Source organism: Haliotis rufescens, unplaced genomic scaffold (genome assembly GCF_023055435.1).
Source record: "Haliotis rufescens isolate VD_foot unplaced genomic scaffold, xgHalRufe1.0.p SCAF_10, whole genome shotgun sequence".
Taxonomy (NCBI): Eukaryota; Metazoa; Mollusca; class Gastropoda; order Lepetellida; family Haliotidae; genus Haliotis; species Haliotis rufescens.
In genome coordinates, this window is record NW_025963780.1 from 13,539,372 (window position 1) to 13,554,668 (window position 15,297).

The following is a 15,297-nucleotide window of genomic DNA, read 5'->3' on the forward strand; positions in this document are numbered from 1 at the left end:
GTGGTTGTGCACAATGCTAGCCAATATTAAAAAAAAAACATCAATGAGTTGGCTTAAATACACTGGTTGATGATAGTTACATTGATTATAATAGGATTACGTGTCACACTTGTTACAAACGAGCCTCAATGTTGGGTTGGCAATGTCAACAACATAGTGGCCAGTCTCACTGACTGAGTTTGCAAGAAATTCAACATTGAAAAACTGACTGACACGCAAAAGAAAGCCCTCAAATATTTTCATGATTGAAGGATGTCTTCCAGTCCATTAAAATTGGTGTTGGCTTTGGTAATACGTGTTACCTCCTTTACCCTTTCGGGGATTATTCTGAAAATTTTTACCTGTGAGAGAAAATCTTCCCTGGTCCAAAAGCAATGACATTTTTTGGCGTGTGATGAGATTTTGCAAATTTTCAGAGATATTTCATCTTCACACAGTGGAAACTGTATTTGATTTTCGGTATTTGTGACTTGAATAATGTTGCAATTAATGTTACAAGATCACATAGATATAACCTCGGATATACCATTTTCGAACATTAATTATTCCAATGCAAATATTTCAGCGTTAGAAATTGGCACTAGTCCTGTAGTCCTTAACAAACTGCCCAATAGTAAAGGTATCCTAACGACAAGTAGAAATTGGCCCATTTTAAGGGTTTTGCTATATGTTATCATTATAAGGACTAGTGGACAATAACTGTTAGTTTCTAACCCTGTATTTATAAAAATTGGCATTAGTACTAACCAAAAAATACATTAGTTTTTATGCAGTGTTGCAAGTATGCAAATCTGTTTCGATTGACAACTTTTGACGATTGAATAAAGTATCGTGTAAGTTTTTTATTGACTTTTTTAGGTACTCTAGATCATTTTTTTCAAACACTACCACATTTTCCATTTTTTAAGGTGAAAATGAGAGTGTCAATGCAGATAAAACTATTGAAAGATGGACATGATTTTCAATCACGCTGAATGAATGTTAGGGAAGAGTATTTATGGATGTCAACTTCTTTATTATGAAGAACACAACATTTCGGAGTATATGCTTACTCCTTCATCAGGTAAATAAATGTTGATACATCTTTAAAGCGAATCGGAATGAAGCACGTCACCAACGCATGCACAATCCCTACATTTGCAATAAAAACATGTTTGTCTTCCACAGAAAAAAATTACATCGTATCCCTTCATCGAATTCAGGGAAACGAACAGATCATAACAATTAACAACTTGATCAATACAAATTTGAAATTTGAGATAAAAAAACACAAGAAAGGGTGATTTACAGATTAAAAACAGATTATTTCCTGTTATGATAGGCTTTGTTTTATCTGGAAAGATTAAGATTACTGTCTGTATTTTTTCGTAAACAATTAATCAGCTGTACACGTTTCTCGGAATCTACCGGTGATTCGGTTAAAACTTACCCAACAATGTAACTTTAAATAATTTTGATACATTGATCGGTAGAATTGTATTTGAAACTATTGTTTTATCAGGAATAATTTATTCCAATATCATTTTATTTTAGTTGCAGCTTTACTGTATATATTTGAAATAAATTAATATGAGTACTGTAGCACTTTGCCAATTGGTACAGCTGATCGCTATTGCCGGATATTTTTTCATATGGAACAGTTTGACCAATCACCCTCAATGCTCCCGCACTGCGATAGCGAAAACTTAAGGTTTACATATAATAGTCAAACTACAACAAATATGACTTTCAGCGAGTCCATGTATGGCATTTATGATATATATATATCCATTCTCCATACAAACAAACATCAGTCCATATATATAATGAACTCTATTATAACCCGACAGTGTAATTACATGATTAGTTTTCATACTTCAGTACGGACTTGTTGACATGGTATTTCCGGTGTGGCGTGCTCACAGTAATGTCTTTGTGTTGGGGAAAAAACATCAAACCTCATCAACCCTGTGTATAAGATGACCCCCCTTGAAAGCACCCTAATCCTAGGTACGAAAAACTCGCCGAATATAGGGTATGCAAGAATATCGCAGAATAAATGCCAAAGTCAATCCCTGCCCTTTCTCTTATGTCGACGTTTGATTGGTCGGTAAAATATTAATGACAATCAAAGGTGGATAATTTGCAATCACAAGAACCATGGGAATGGATCCAGGGATTCATGTAGGTTTACTGGAATGCCAGCCCTGGAGATATAGGGGATGCCAACCTATAATTACTCACTCACTTATGGTTATTAGGACATTCATGGTAAAAGCATCTGCAGCAGATGCAACCAAGAGACAATCAGCAACGATTACGCAAGACAACTGTTCACAGGGAGAGAGCTCGTCAACATGCCTCATGTGAGCAACTTATAATACCTTCACTGAGCACATAGAGGAGATCTATCATCTGCTTCAATATGTAGGTCCCTCTGAAAAAAACATCACCCCATAGGCCGGAGCAACCCGAAATTTCAAGCATTAGCAAATGCAACAGCCCTGTTTAACACTCTGCCATGGTGATGGCTAACAAATGACCCAAACAACATCGGGATCCTAAGAAGTGACATGTTACTTCGGTTTAAGACTCTTTTTGAGCCCCTGCTTTCTCACCTTGCACTTGGGCAGAAGCATTTGGGCGTGGAGAGATGGTTTACATAACAAAACGTTAGCGGACATTGACGTAATAAGAATTACCAGTTTTCTGAGTGATGTACTTCAAGGATGCAGACTTTAAGTGTTTGTATGGAGCAACGGAAACAGGATGGCAACAGAGATCTTCTGCCACCTATCTGGTGGGAAGAAGAAGGCGGTCCTCAGCTGTCTCGAATTCTGCCCCACTGAGAGGATCAGGTCGGACTTCAATTTGCTGACTAGCCACACGACATGGTGAAGGAGATGCTAGATAAAGTACAGTAGCCGGGTGAGTACTTCCCTCTACACTTTAAATCTTATACTCTTCAGGTTGAGGTGAGGACAACAGACTTCTTAACTCTGGTGAAAATAAACATGCAGGTAAGGGTCCTGTAAATCGAAACTCACCTGGAAATTCTTCGGATGCTCAGAGTTGCTGTATAGCGTCTCAAAGGATCAGTAAACTGGCAGATGAGTGTCCAAGTCAGCATCTGCTCTTGGAACCGTAAGACTGCTGTCCACAGTCCCGTCCTCTACCACGAGGTTGTTTGCAGGATGAGTTCAAGTTAAAAGTGGAGCAACGCTGGTCTGTGGCAGGATAGCGGCGAAAAGATGACACATAACTAAGCACTCCCCTTTCCGTCAAGGTATGTTTCAGCGGTTTTGTTTGAGGTTGTTTGGCAGTCAACCATAAAAGCTAAATGTTCACTTGATACTGCCTTGGATCATCAACATTCTTCAGTATAAAATGGAAGGCATAGTTGAAGAGAACTGACCATGGCTGTGTCAGGGTTGCATTGTGTACTCAAGAGTACCACAAACTCTGAGTATGGTATTGAAGTTAAGCTGCGGACGAAGTAAAGTGCAAGTACCAGTAGCATGAGCCAAATAAGCAACAGAAGTAGCAAGGGGTTGTTGCTGGAATCACAAGTTATGCATCATGCAATGTCATGGGATAATCAAGAGCAGCAATCAGTGCCTGCTTCAACATCATAGCAAGGGAGAGAGGCAGTACAAGTGACGAATTGAAGTGTCACTGGAGAAAAGATCTCTGTCATCAATGGTAAAGGAGGAAAATGTCTTGCCCATCTTATGACCATCGTCATTGGGCAGCTGAAAACTGCAGCAAGTGGACATGATGAACATGATTCTTGAAGGCAGATGTTTTAAACACATCCTTTATTTTCCTAAAGGCCAGCGAAGGACACAAGGATGAAGCTACGGTGCTAAAGAGAAGCTAGAGAGCAGATAAATCCTCACCTACCAGGCCGAAGGTCGACAGTAATGGTTCTGAATTTTGAGGGGAATCAAGGGAAGGTTGAGACACCATTCTGCACAAAACACTGTATACGTCAAGGAGAGCAACAATGGATTGGAGTTGATCCTTCTTTCAGGATTAAAGAAGCCTTCATTAACCGGTGAAAGAGAATGGTGACAGCAGTACGTCTGAGGCATTATCGTTGTCACCAGAGTTATGAAAAGCCAAAGTTAGAGTAGCAGGAGGTGTCAGAGGTGCTGTGGGTCGGGTCTGGTGTCCTGTGAGGGAAGACAGAGCCTGAGGTGATGGAGGACGACCCAAACGATCCCAATGGTCCCGTGACAAATAGTAAGTGACTTGGAGCACCTTGTATGGTAATGAGAAGGTCCTCTGGTCAGAGGTGTCAAAGTGTCAGTCGGCTGCTGCAAAGTCCAGTAGACAGAAAAGGAAAAAGTGGTCCCTGCTCTACGTCCTCTGCCGAAGGCATCACCATTGTTGTAGAAGGAGACGTAGTTGGTAAAAGGTGTTGTAACTGACAAGACATTGACTTTGAAGGCGGTCGGGGTGACTGATCGTCAGACGTAGAAAGCTTGTTGAATCATGTAGATAAGCTTGAAGATAGACAGCAAACAGCAAGCCAATCTAGGTTTTATAAATATTGATCATACAGCTGAAGAGTGTCAAAGTTAAGTGTAGAGGAATGTGTGTTCAACACATGGCAAAAGAGACAAGAATGACCACGTGAGTCACACACGAGCCGAGACTGGGAGAGGTTTTCAAGTTCTGCAAATGGCTTGGTTTGAGAGAAGTGTTTCCACTTTTTGTTCAAAAGAAGAGACATAATGCAATAGTGTGAGACAGGATAAGTAAAAATTTAATATTTCAGAAAATGTACACAAAATTTAATAAAGTTTAGCTTGGACATGTAGAACTTGTTATGTGAAAATGACATTGACATGTTCAGAAGAGATTTTCAGTGGATTCAAAGATGGATAACATAAGCTCACAATGATGTTATCAAGTTGAGCTATAAATGTTCATATTTATTACTTTTCAAACTAACTAAACATATATTTTCTGGACATTTATATAGAAACAAAACCATTGAAAGAAACAAACTGAATTAAGAGTAATTAATGTAACACACTGTAGCTGACCCACAGGAAATTTGGTCAAGCTTGTCTGAAAGTGTGTGCACCAAGATTGGAAGCACGGTACTCTGACCAGACTGATTCTTCATGGGACACTCAGCAGCGTGATCGGCAGTACTTACTATTCCTTCTCTGAGACAAGATCTAGAGCACTGAGGACCTCATCCAGCATAGATGTTGAGATAAATCCATTGCCTGAAACAAAAAAGGAAGTCATTGTTGAAGTAAGAAGCTCACCTGGACAAGTTCCCTCTACCATGTCCATCTCTGGAAACATTTTGCAAAAAGAACTGTTTGGAAAAAGGTTAGCCTTGCAAATGCAACTAGAATGTGTTTTTACACAAAAACATATGTCTCCCCTCCTCTGTTTTGAAACATTAGTTAAAATTGTTATTGTAAATGTGTTTGCAAATAATAAAAAAAACAATAATAGCAAACTGCAAACCATGAAAGATAATGGTTTCATGCAAAAATATTCAAAGCTTTTGAGATTTGGCAGGAAACAAACATGACATTTAAAAAAAAATAAAAAAATATATTAAAAGGCAATAGTTTCACATGTTTTGTTTTATGCCAAAATGTTCATTAGTTTGAGAGCAGGACTCTAAATTGTGAGTGATATGGTCGAATTTGCAAGTGAAGTTTGAGAAATGCAACGAAATATTATAATACACTTATCTCTTGGTGATTACAGAAAAATCATGAATTTGACTCTTTCAACACCATAGGCCGGTACACGGGCCAAGAAGCCTCGAGACCCCAGACACCACAGGCCGGTAGACCAACCAGGCCATAATCACGTCAAAATAGTATATAATTTTATGAACCTACCTGTCATATATCATTCATTTTTTAAATCTCTCGCATTTCACAATGTATGAAATACGTATGTTATTGAAAATATAATTCTTGGACACCCACTTCAAGTTTGACAACCGGTCCACATCGGACATGTCAAAGAGCATAATAAATATGTTTCAAGCAAATCTTTAAATATTTTATACAAAGTAATATAAAATATCAACAAAATTATATGCTTTCTAATGGTGTGTCACTTGGCAGTCTTCGATGTACGTGTTATTCATACGAAGCTTCGAAAACGTAGGTATTTCTTCATGTTACTTAGCGACAGCTGCTGTTATCGGGAAATGGGTGAAGACAGATATTATTTTTAATTCTTTTTAAAATAATTTTCTGATTACGCAAACAATGAAACTAAAAAAGAAATAGGTAAGTGGATTTTATGCTCAGTATCATCAGATTTGAACTGTAAATTGCTGATACAAAGGGAGACAACTGCTGGTGGTTTCAAAATTGACAGGCAAAGAACATCTTGCTCAGCCTGAACCTGGATACTGTTAGCTTTACGACAGCTTAGGTAGTACTCGGACAAAGTCGGCAGTACCCAGACAGCACAGAGGCAGAAGTCGGCCACTTCATATGTTTAAACAAATGCAATGGAATTAGAATGGAATGGCGACATTGAAACATACACCTCATTATTAACATGTCATATCATACATGACTGGTTAATTTTCAGACGCTTATACCCTGTTCACATGCCAAAATATACACACTTGAGTATTTTTACATATGGAGTAAATTTGCACATATAAGCAAAAAGTAAAAATACTTTGCGTTCACATGAAGAAAGTGTGCGGTGTGCAAAATATATTTGCTGATGTAAGTTTCAGAGTAGGTCTCTACAACTCATTCACTCACTCGCTCTTAAAACCAAGATGAACAGGCTACGAGATTTTCCTATATTTCTATCCACTGGTTTAGCACTGGGTCTTACTCATGATAGAAAAGTGTGGGTAAAACAGAGGTCCAGACCCTGGTTGAATGACATCGTAAAAGGAAAGTTGACAAAGATTGGGTTGAAAATTTTCGGATGACAAAGGAAACATTTTACTTCCTTTGTCAGGAACTGCAGGAATCCCTGTCCAATGAGAGTGTGCCAGTTAGGGAACGTTTAGACATTGACCATAAAGCAGCTGTAGAGGTCTACTGGCTTGCATCCTCTGCAGAGTTAAGGGCAGTTGCAAATCACCTGTTTGGAAGTGCCTGAGATATGTCTGTGAAGCACTTAATGACACGATGATGTTGAACTATGCCAAATTTCCAAAGGAGGAGGATCTGATCATAATAGGCCCAGTTCAGGCCCACGGAGATTATCTTAATAGGAAAGGGTTCTATTCAATCAAACTACAAGCGGTATGTGACCACAAGTACATCTTGATATTGTTTAATGTTTTCGATTCAAAGATGTGGATATCACAACAGAGTAGTGAAATGAAAGGGAAGTGGTTTCCTTACCAGTTAGATATTTTCATGTTACTTTCGAACAACAGAAATAATCAACCCTCATGGTATTACAGGTTTAAGGCGACACTCCACCGATGCCATGAATACTTGCACCTGTTATTCAATGTAGAGCTATGTCATCACCATATTTAGTCTACCATTCAAATCATCCATATTATTTTTAACGGGTGGTTACTAAATGTTCGGCTAAGAAGAGGGATGACATGGCAGTACATTGGTTAGCAGGCACAATCATTCATGGTATCGGGGGAAAGTTGCCTCCGATCCGCAATACCTTGAAAGTTGATACCGACAACATCATCAACACAAAAAATGAAACTGAGTAAGCATTAGACAAATAGTACCGGTAACGCACAAATCATTGCAGTATCAGAGACAAACCTCTTCTTCAAGTTTGTTTCGAAAACAAAACTAGTCGTTCCTCTTCAGACTGCATACCGTGTCTATTATTCCTTTAAACAATGTAGTTGCTTTCCCAACAACTTTCATAATCAAAACAAAATGTTATCTTAAATGAAATCAGTTACAAGTTATAGAAGGAATCTCCTGAGTCATCATATGATACGCTGCAGTTGGACCTTGTGGAGGCCTGGCGATGGAACTGTCGGTCAGTGTTGGGTGTAGGGGAGGGTGCATTCCCAAAGTGCTGAGATCCAGGACCAGGCGGGGCAGCTGACTGGTGCTGATGCGACTGAGGCGTCATTCTTCCCAAAATCATCTGCACCATTCTGAACTGGTGATCCCATTCTTCGCGTTTTTGGCGTTCCTCAGATTCGATCCTCTGTTGCTCCAGATCAATTCTCTTTAACTCTGCATCAACCTTTTTAATTTTTCAACATCCAAGAACATCTTCTCGAACTTCTCATTACTTTCTCCAAACCCTTTCATGACTGAACCTAGGGCCACTTCCAATCGAGTTTTCTGATGTCTTTTCTCTATAGACTTCTTTTTAGGTTCTTTTTCAGTTTCCTTTGCCTTCATTTCTCCATCCTCTGTAGTATTTTCTCCACTACCTTCATTCTGTTCGTCTTCCCTGGGCTCAATTACTAAGTACTCAAGTACTCTGTACCGGTCTCTCTTGCTTCAGTATCTACCGTTTCTGTCTCCATCTCCAGGTCATCATCATTACCAATATCAGACTTACCTGTATCATCAGATTCGATCAATCCCCGCTTTCTTGTCATGCTTTCAACAACTTTCACAGGTGAGGTGGCTGGCCGATTTCCCAGGATTTATTCAGTCTGTTGTAAAACTTGCATAGTTTTCGGCCTTTGCCTCTGGTTTTTAGCTGCTTGTTGCACGCTCGAAAGGATCTCTTTAAAGTATGCATATGGATCTTGCATTGTGCACTTGATTTTTCAAAGCCCCGATTCTGCAATTCTGATGACAAATGTTCATATATTGCACCTTTGTTCCGTTTGGGATCGTCCAACTGGTCTTCTATGTTTTCATCACTCCAAACAACAAGAATAGCCTCAGTTTCTTCATCAGTCCAAGAACAACCTCATTTTTTATATTTTCTGGTTGCCATTTTACCCCTCTGTTCAGCCTGTAAGCAACTTGTCTTGTGTACATGTTTTGAATGATCGCCTGATCTGAGCTATTAATAGAGATCCTGTCATATGTTGCTATTTTTAGGCATGATGAAACAGTTTTGCGTACTGAAGCAAAAGTATTTCGCGTTCACATGGCACAAAATACATACCATGTAAATATACTTTTGCATGACCTCTTCAGGTCATGTAAATATACTCCAGGAGCAATGTTACATATGAAAGTAAATGTGTTCACATGACCCATTTGCACACCAGGAGTAAATTTACTCACATATGTAAAGATACTCACATGAGTATCAGCTGGCATGTGAACGGGGTATTAGTTTATCATAGCTGGTTCATCAATCGAACGTACATGTGGTAAACAATAAATATAAACGATTTAAAAAATGTATGATCAAATGTCACCCACAGTAAGCTGTTAATCATAATCTACACTGATAACGTAGAATTAGCACCCCTCATTCTGATGGCGTTCAATACGTTCTTCAACAATATGCCCCTGACAAAACGTGAAAACAATTTAGTCCTGGTTTACCACCGCCTCAAGTTTGGGCATCATGAGTCACCCTCTCGGCGTAAAATAGGGTTAGACTGATAATGTTGTTGTCCTAAATATTGAGCTAAAAACCTCAACAACTGTCTTGTAACACAACCGACATGATGCCAGCAATTTCTCAGTCTACTAGTCTATGTGATGGTGGTTGCACCTCTGCACCTACATCATATCTCTGTGTATCCACTACTTCTGGCATCATCATTTTACATTGCATCCCCATCAAACCTGATGTTGGGTTCAAGAACCACAATCAATGCCATGAATGTAAGTGGTATCACATGAAAAATGTGAAAAATACCTATTGAAAGAAAGAAAATATACTAGAATTAAAATTTACAATAACGAGTAGTGTTTCAGCTATATCTCGCACACAACATACCTATGGTACAATATAATCATGTTAGGTAATTTATATCAATGTAAGATGCAAATGTATATAATACTAGTTATCTATAAATGATAGGTACGTGTATTTGTGTGTCTTGATACACCTGACATGCATGTATGACCAACACTATGAGTCTATTTAGGCACGACCAGACCCAATCTTTGAAATTTGTATAACCCATGGGGCGAGTTGATCCTCTTCATCTGTTTGATATTCCATTGGCACTTTTTGTTTTATTTTATCCTCTAGCATGAGGAATAACATAAGATACAGGCGCTTTTCCTACGGATATTCTGCAAGCGGTGACTGTTTCAATTGCCTTTTATAGATTTCAAGGTTAAGCAAAGTTTACATTCATGTTGGCTCACTTCCTAAATGTTGAAAAATATATTAGTAGATCGAAATAAATAGAAAAGATTCTAATGATATTTTAAAAATCTGTAAAATTAAAATGCAATTATAGTTAATGACACACAGACTATTAAGAATGTTTTTCAAGAAAATCTACTTTATTTTTTGAATAGGTTGAATGTAGACATCTAAATATAATTACTTTATGATATATACACAAATAAAGATTCCATCTTGTTTTATAAATCATGCATTAAGTTATATTAAGTTATACATCACTATGTACACCAAAAATAAAATATTATATGTTAAAATGTGAAGATATTTAATTGATAAATTTTAAAAAAAAACATGTCCAAGTACTCCCTTACCATGTTTTTCATCGAGGTAGTACCCGGACATCGCTTAAACAGTACCATTTATTGAAATTTCTTTATTGGAATGTTTTTTACATTTACTAAAAGTCCTACCTTACACCAAAGATAATTTAAAATGAGTTGTTTGGCGATAATGTACGAAAACCTACGGGCGTGGCAATCATGTTTGAAAGGTGATCGTGGACGGTTTGTTTAGAGAGTTATCTCTAGCAGACACATTTTTAAATGGCCTATGGGGAAAACTGATTATGCTTGCCTGTTAAGTTTGGGTATCAGCAGTTTACCTAATTACCTATAAATATATATTTGGTGAGTGTCCGGCTACTACCGCTGTCCGAGTACTGCCTCCCGGCTCTATATATATATTTGTCAGTTATTATCTGCAATCAACAAATCGTCAAATATTTTTATTATTTATTGGAATGGGACAATATGTGTACAGTGAAACCCATCTTATCTTGACATCTTCATTTGAAGAAACATTATGCAAAACTGAATACCGTATATCGCTGTGTATAAGGTAAGTTTTCCATACCATCGACAGTGATTGGTCAAAGAAAAGATATCTAGCAATAGCAATCAGCTGTACCAAAGTGCTACGCTTATGGTTGTTAATTTATTTCAAATATATACAGTAAAGCTGCAACTTAAATAACATGATATTGGAATAAATTATTCCTGATAAAATAATAGTTTCAAATACACTTTTAACTGAATCACAGGTAGATTCCGAAAAACGTATGCACAGCTGATGGTTGCTTCTGGCTTAGTTTACGAGACAATACACACGGTAATCTCAATCTCCGCATGTGAAACAAAGCCTTGCATATAGGAAATTCAATTAAATAGGTAAATCATCCCGTCTAGTGAGGTTTTATCTCAAATTCACCAAGCTTCCCTGAATTCGCTGAGGGGATATGATGAAATTTTTTTGAGTGGAAGACAAACACGTTTTTATTGCAAATGTAGGGATTGTGTATGTGCTGGTGACGTGCTTCATTTCGATTTGCTTTATAGATGGGGTATATAAATTAGCATAGATTTTGTACACTTGTACAGGGGGGGGGGGGGGCGCTTTATAGACGGTGATATACGGTATCCAGAAATCTTTGGCTTAGAGGCTAACTTGTAATTTGGCCCAAAATGAGTGAGTTTGGTTTTAATACGCTGTATTAACAGAAATAACACAGCCTGTCTGCATGATGTGGGAAGAAAACCCAAAGTGATGCAGGCCTTAGATATTTACCAATGGGAAAGGGGTTATGTTGATGAAAAACTTAAAAAACATTATTAAAGTACAGTCGGAAATGCTACAAAACTGCTTTTCTGGCTTTGTTTAATAAATACGAGTCATAGGACTATAAAAAGAGCATATATCAAAATAACGCAAATTGCCCTAATCTAGCCTGTCCTAACTGTAAAATGATGATCAACTTTGAAAATATTTGTATATTGTCATGCATGTATGAAATGGCCTATAACCTGAGGTAATTAGCCAACCTCACACCATCCCGTGCAATCTCACAGGTGCAAATGTCACCCGAGTTGGGGGTGGTCTCAAAATATTGCTGTTGTTGTACTTAATTGACATGTGCGTTGATGGGGTAGATGGGGTAGCAATTTAGGATATGTACTGCATTATATTTGCTTGGAAATAGTGATGGAATAGTTAAGAGCTATGAAACGGGATGAGTATTGGAAGGGTGCGATTTTGGAATCCAGAAGTATTTGTTGTTCTACAGATGATTTCTTGAGGTAGTATTTATCACCACTGATGACGTATATGAATCTGTACTTTTGAATGTCATGTTATGTCTTGCCACGAACCCTTTACACTTAGCCAAGATGGGCACAACAGGGTTGAGCTCACAATGTCTGAATGGTGTATGTAAGAAAACGTGACCGTTTTGTGCCGCCAGCACATATGTCCTGTACTTTACAGGGTTCTTATTCTGCGGAATTATCTCCATGAGTTGAACTTTCGTTTTATATGGTCTGAAGTTGGCAATGTCATATATTCCTGTATGGTCGCCTTCTTCCCCATGATAAGGTAAGACGCAAAACAGATAAATACACTTTACTGAATAATAAAGTAATGAGATTAATCGGGAAGAAACCATCCGATGCGATTAAAATGAAATCTGTGACTTCCGAATCTTCAGCACCGAGGAGAGGCAAAGAACAAAAACTTCCAGAGCCTAAGATAGTTATACCAGCCCGGTGAACTCAAAGGAGGCCTACGTTGCGCAACAGATCGGATTTGGTCACTTAAAATATATAACATTAGTCAGTTGGTTATGAAAGAAGGAGAGCCTATTCTTTATTATCTTAAAGATGGACCGGGCAGGGGATTTGTACGAGAAGATTTGCTCATAGTCCCCAGCGATACAGTATTACCACCATAACCATAAGCATAGGTAGTTACACCATCCTTATCAATCCATCTCTTTGTATCTAAGGTGAGGTGAGGTGAAATTGGGTTTAACGTCGCGTCCAAGATTATTGCACTTATATAGCGACGTGCATGCACGTGTATGTGTGTGTGTGGCTGCTTGTACTAGTCCGGACTGATGCCGATTTATAGTGCTAGCTCACTGAGATACCATGCCGCAGTTTAACATGAATACCCCACTCAGACACAGTATACTGACTCCGAGCCGACCAGTCCTTGTTTTAGCCCCTTAATGCCGAGCGCCAGACAGGGTAACAACAAGTACAATCTTTTAACGTCTTTTTGTATGACGCGGCCCGGGATCGAACCCTGGACCTTCCGCTCTCCGGGCGGACGCTCTACCACAAGACCACGGAGGCGGTCTTTGTATCTAAGGGGGATAATGATGTCTTGTTCATTCTTAATCCATATATCCTGTGATTGACACTTCTTAAAGTGTTCATCTCGTGTTTGAATGTTCTACCATTGAATAATGTTTCTTTATACTGTTCGTGTTTGATATGATTTTTTACCGCATACTTCTTAACACCCTTAGCTTTTCTCATCTCTCCATTACCAGACTTCTTTATAGAATACATCTTAGGTCTTAATCCAACATACTCCGCAATAGGGGTCCCAGCACATTCATCCTTTATCTTACCTAACACCTTTTTATTTACTATGCTGTGCAGTGGATTATCTTTAGGGTAATCGCTCGTGTTGTACATATCTATTTTTTCTGCTATATCTTTATACACATCCTCGGTTTGTATTTCCATCAACAAAGAATCTGTGTCGGTATATAACACCTCGCATCTATCGCCGTATTGCTTCTTAAGTTCGTTGTAATAAAAGTTATACATTAAGTGTTTTGACAAGTCAAGAATACTCATACCAACGTACACCGGTCTGTTGGATTTTCTATTACTCTTCTGCATATGTAGTGCAGCTAAGTCGTTATCGAATATCTTGCTTCTGGTAAAAGCCTAACTTGCTATAAGTTTCCTAAGTCTTTCTTCCTCATTAGATCTGACTAATTTAACATCAACACGCTTCCTTAGATTCTCCATAGTTTTACCAAATACAGAGTTATTCATGAGCTTATATAGGTTCTTTTCAAAATCGCTGGTAGCTATCTTTCTTAAATCTGTGTTCAGCCTTATATAGGGCTCCATACAAGGGCTTTGATCAAACTTTAGAACTCTGTGTATTTTCTTTAGTTTCATGACTAACGATAAATATAACTGGAGATTTCTGTAGTGAACTATATATTTTGTCTTACCCATCAAATGGTACGAGTTTTTCTACGTTAGCTTACCTAGTATTGCCCATCAAGGAGTGTTGATATTCCGACATCCAATCTTTATTAAACATAAATCTTTCGGGAGCTAGCGGATAACTGTTATGGTCTTTGTGCAACTCTTTTGGATATTCCAAGTCAACTTCTAGTATGTACCCTTTATTCGCATCGGAATCTGTGGGGATCGATATCACATCGATATCATTCACATCAAGCCACTCAAAACCACCTGTGGGTAAAGGTTGACTCATAGCCCATCCGTACAAATTGTTGGCGTTGAGATAAAATATGTGCGCATCAGGTTTACTCGAATCATATCCTTCCACAAATTTATTATTATCCTTAGAATACATTTTCGCCATCATCGATATTCCACCTCTTAATCCTTTCTCAACAAACAAGTGCATATCGTAATCGGTGAGTAGTTTTAGTTGTACACCGGTCTTCTTCAACAATGCATCCCACGATAGTCCGGGACTGGAATAGTACCATGCCGGGTCCAAGCCGTATTGTTTTAAACATGTCTTTCTAAATATCTCGAATATATCAGCGAGTAACAGTACATAGGTATTTAAGTACAGATCGTGATAATCACCTAAATTCTTACAACCTAATTTATTCCACACATTAGGAGCGTGTTCATAATCGGCATCGGTTATTTTAGATTCTGTTAAGTTACTATAGAATGATTCAAGGGGTGGTAATTTAGTTTCGTCAAATCTAGACCAATCATCCATATATTCATAAGGATATACACCTTTTCTCAACAACAAATGACGAGTAATCTGATCAGTATATTGATTTGTTATTGCAAAGTCATCGGGATTGTTCGCATTAGCTAAATTGTCCAGGGAAGATAACAGAAACTGTACGGAGTCTATGAATCTAAGTCCATTACGTTGTTTTGTTCTCGCTTTCCCATCCTTGTCCGTATAATGTATAGTTTTAGTCAACGAGAATGATGTATATCTTTCCATATT

The 15,297-nt window shown here is 38.2% G+C and overlaps 1 protein-coding gene across 1 annotated transcript in view; it reads right to left on the bottom strand.

Annotated features, from left to right (window-relative positions):
• The window catches only part of LOC124119874 (ubiquitin carboxyl-terminal hydrolase MINDY-3-like), a 74,661-nt gene that overhangs the window by 13,882 nt on the left and 45,482 nt on the right, over positions 1 to 15,297 (bottom strand). The window contains exon 10 of the mRNA XM_046482538.2: positions 5,150 to 5,222. Within this exon, the coding sequence (XP_046338494.1) occupies positions 5,150 to 5,222 (73 nt within the window). The remainder of the gene's footprint in view (positions 1 to 5,149; positions 5,223 to 15,297) is intronic.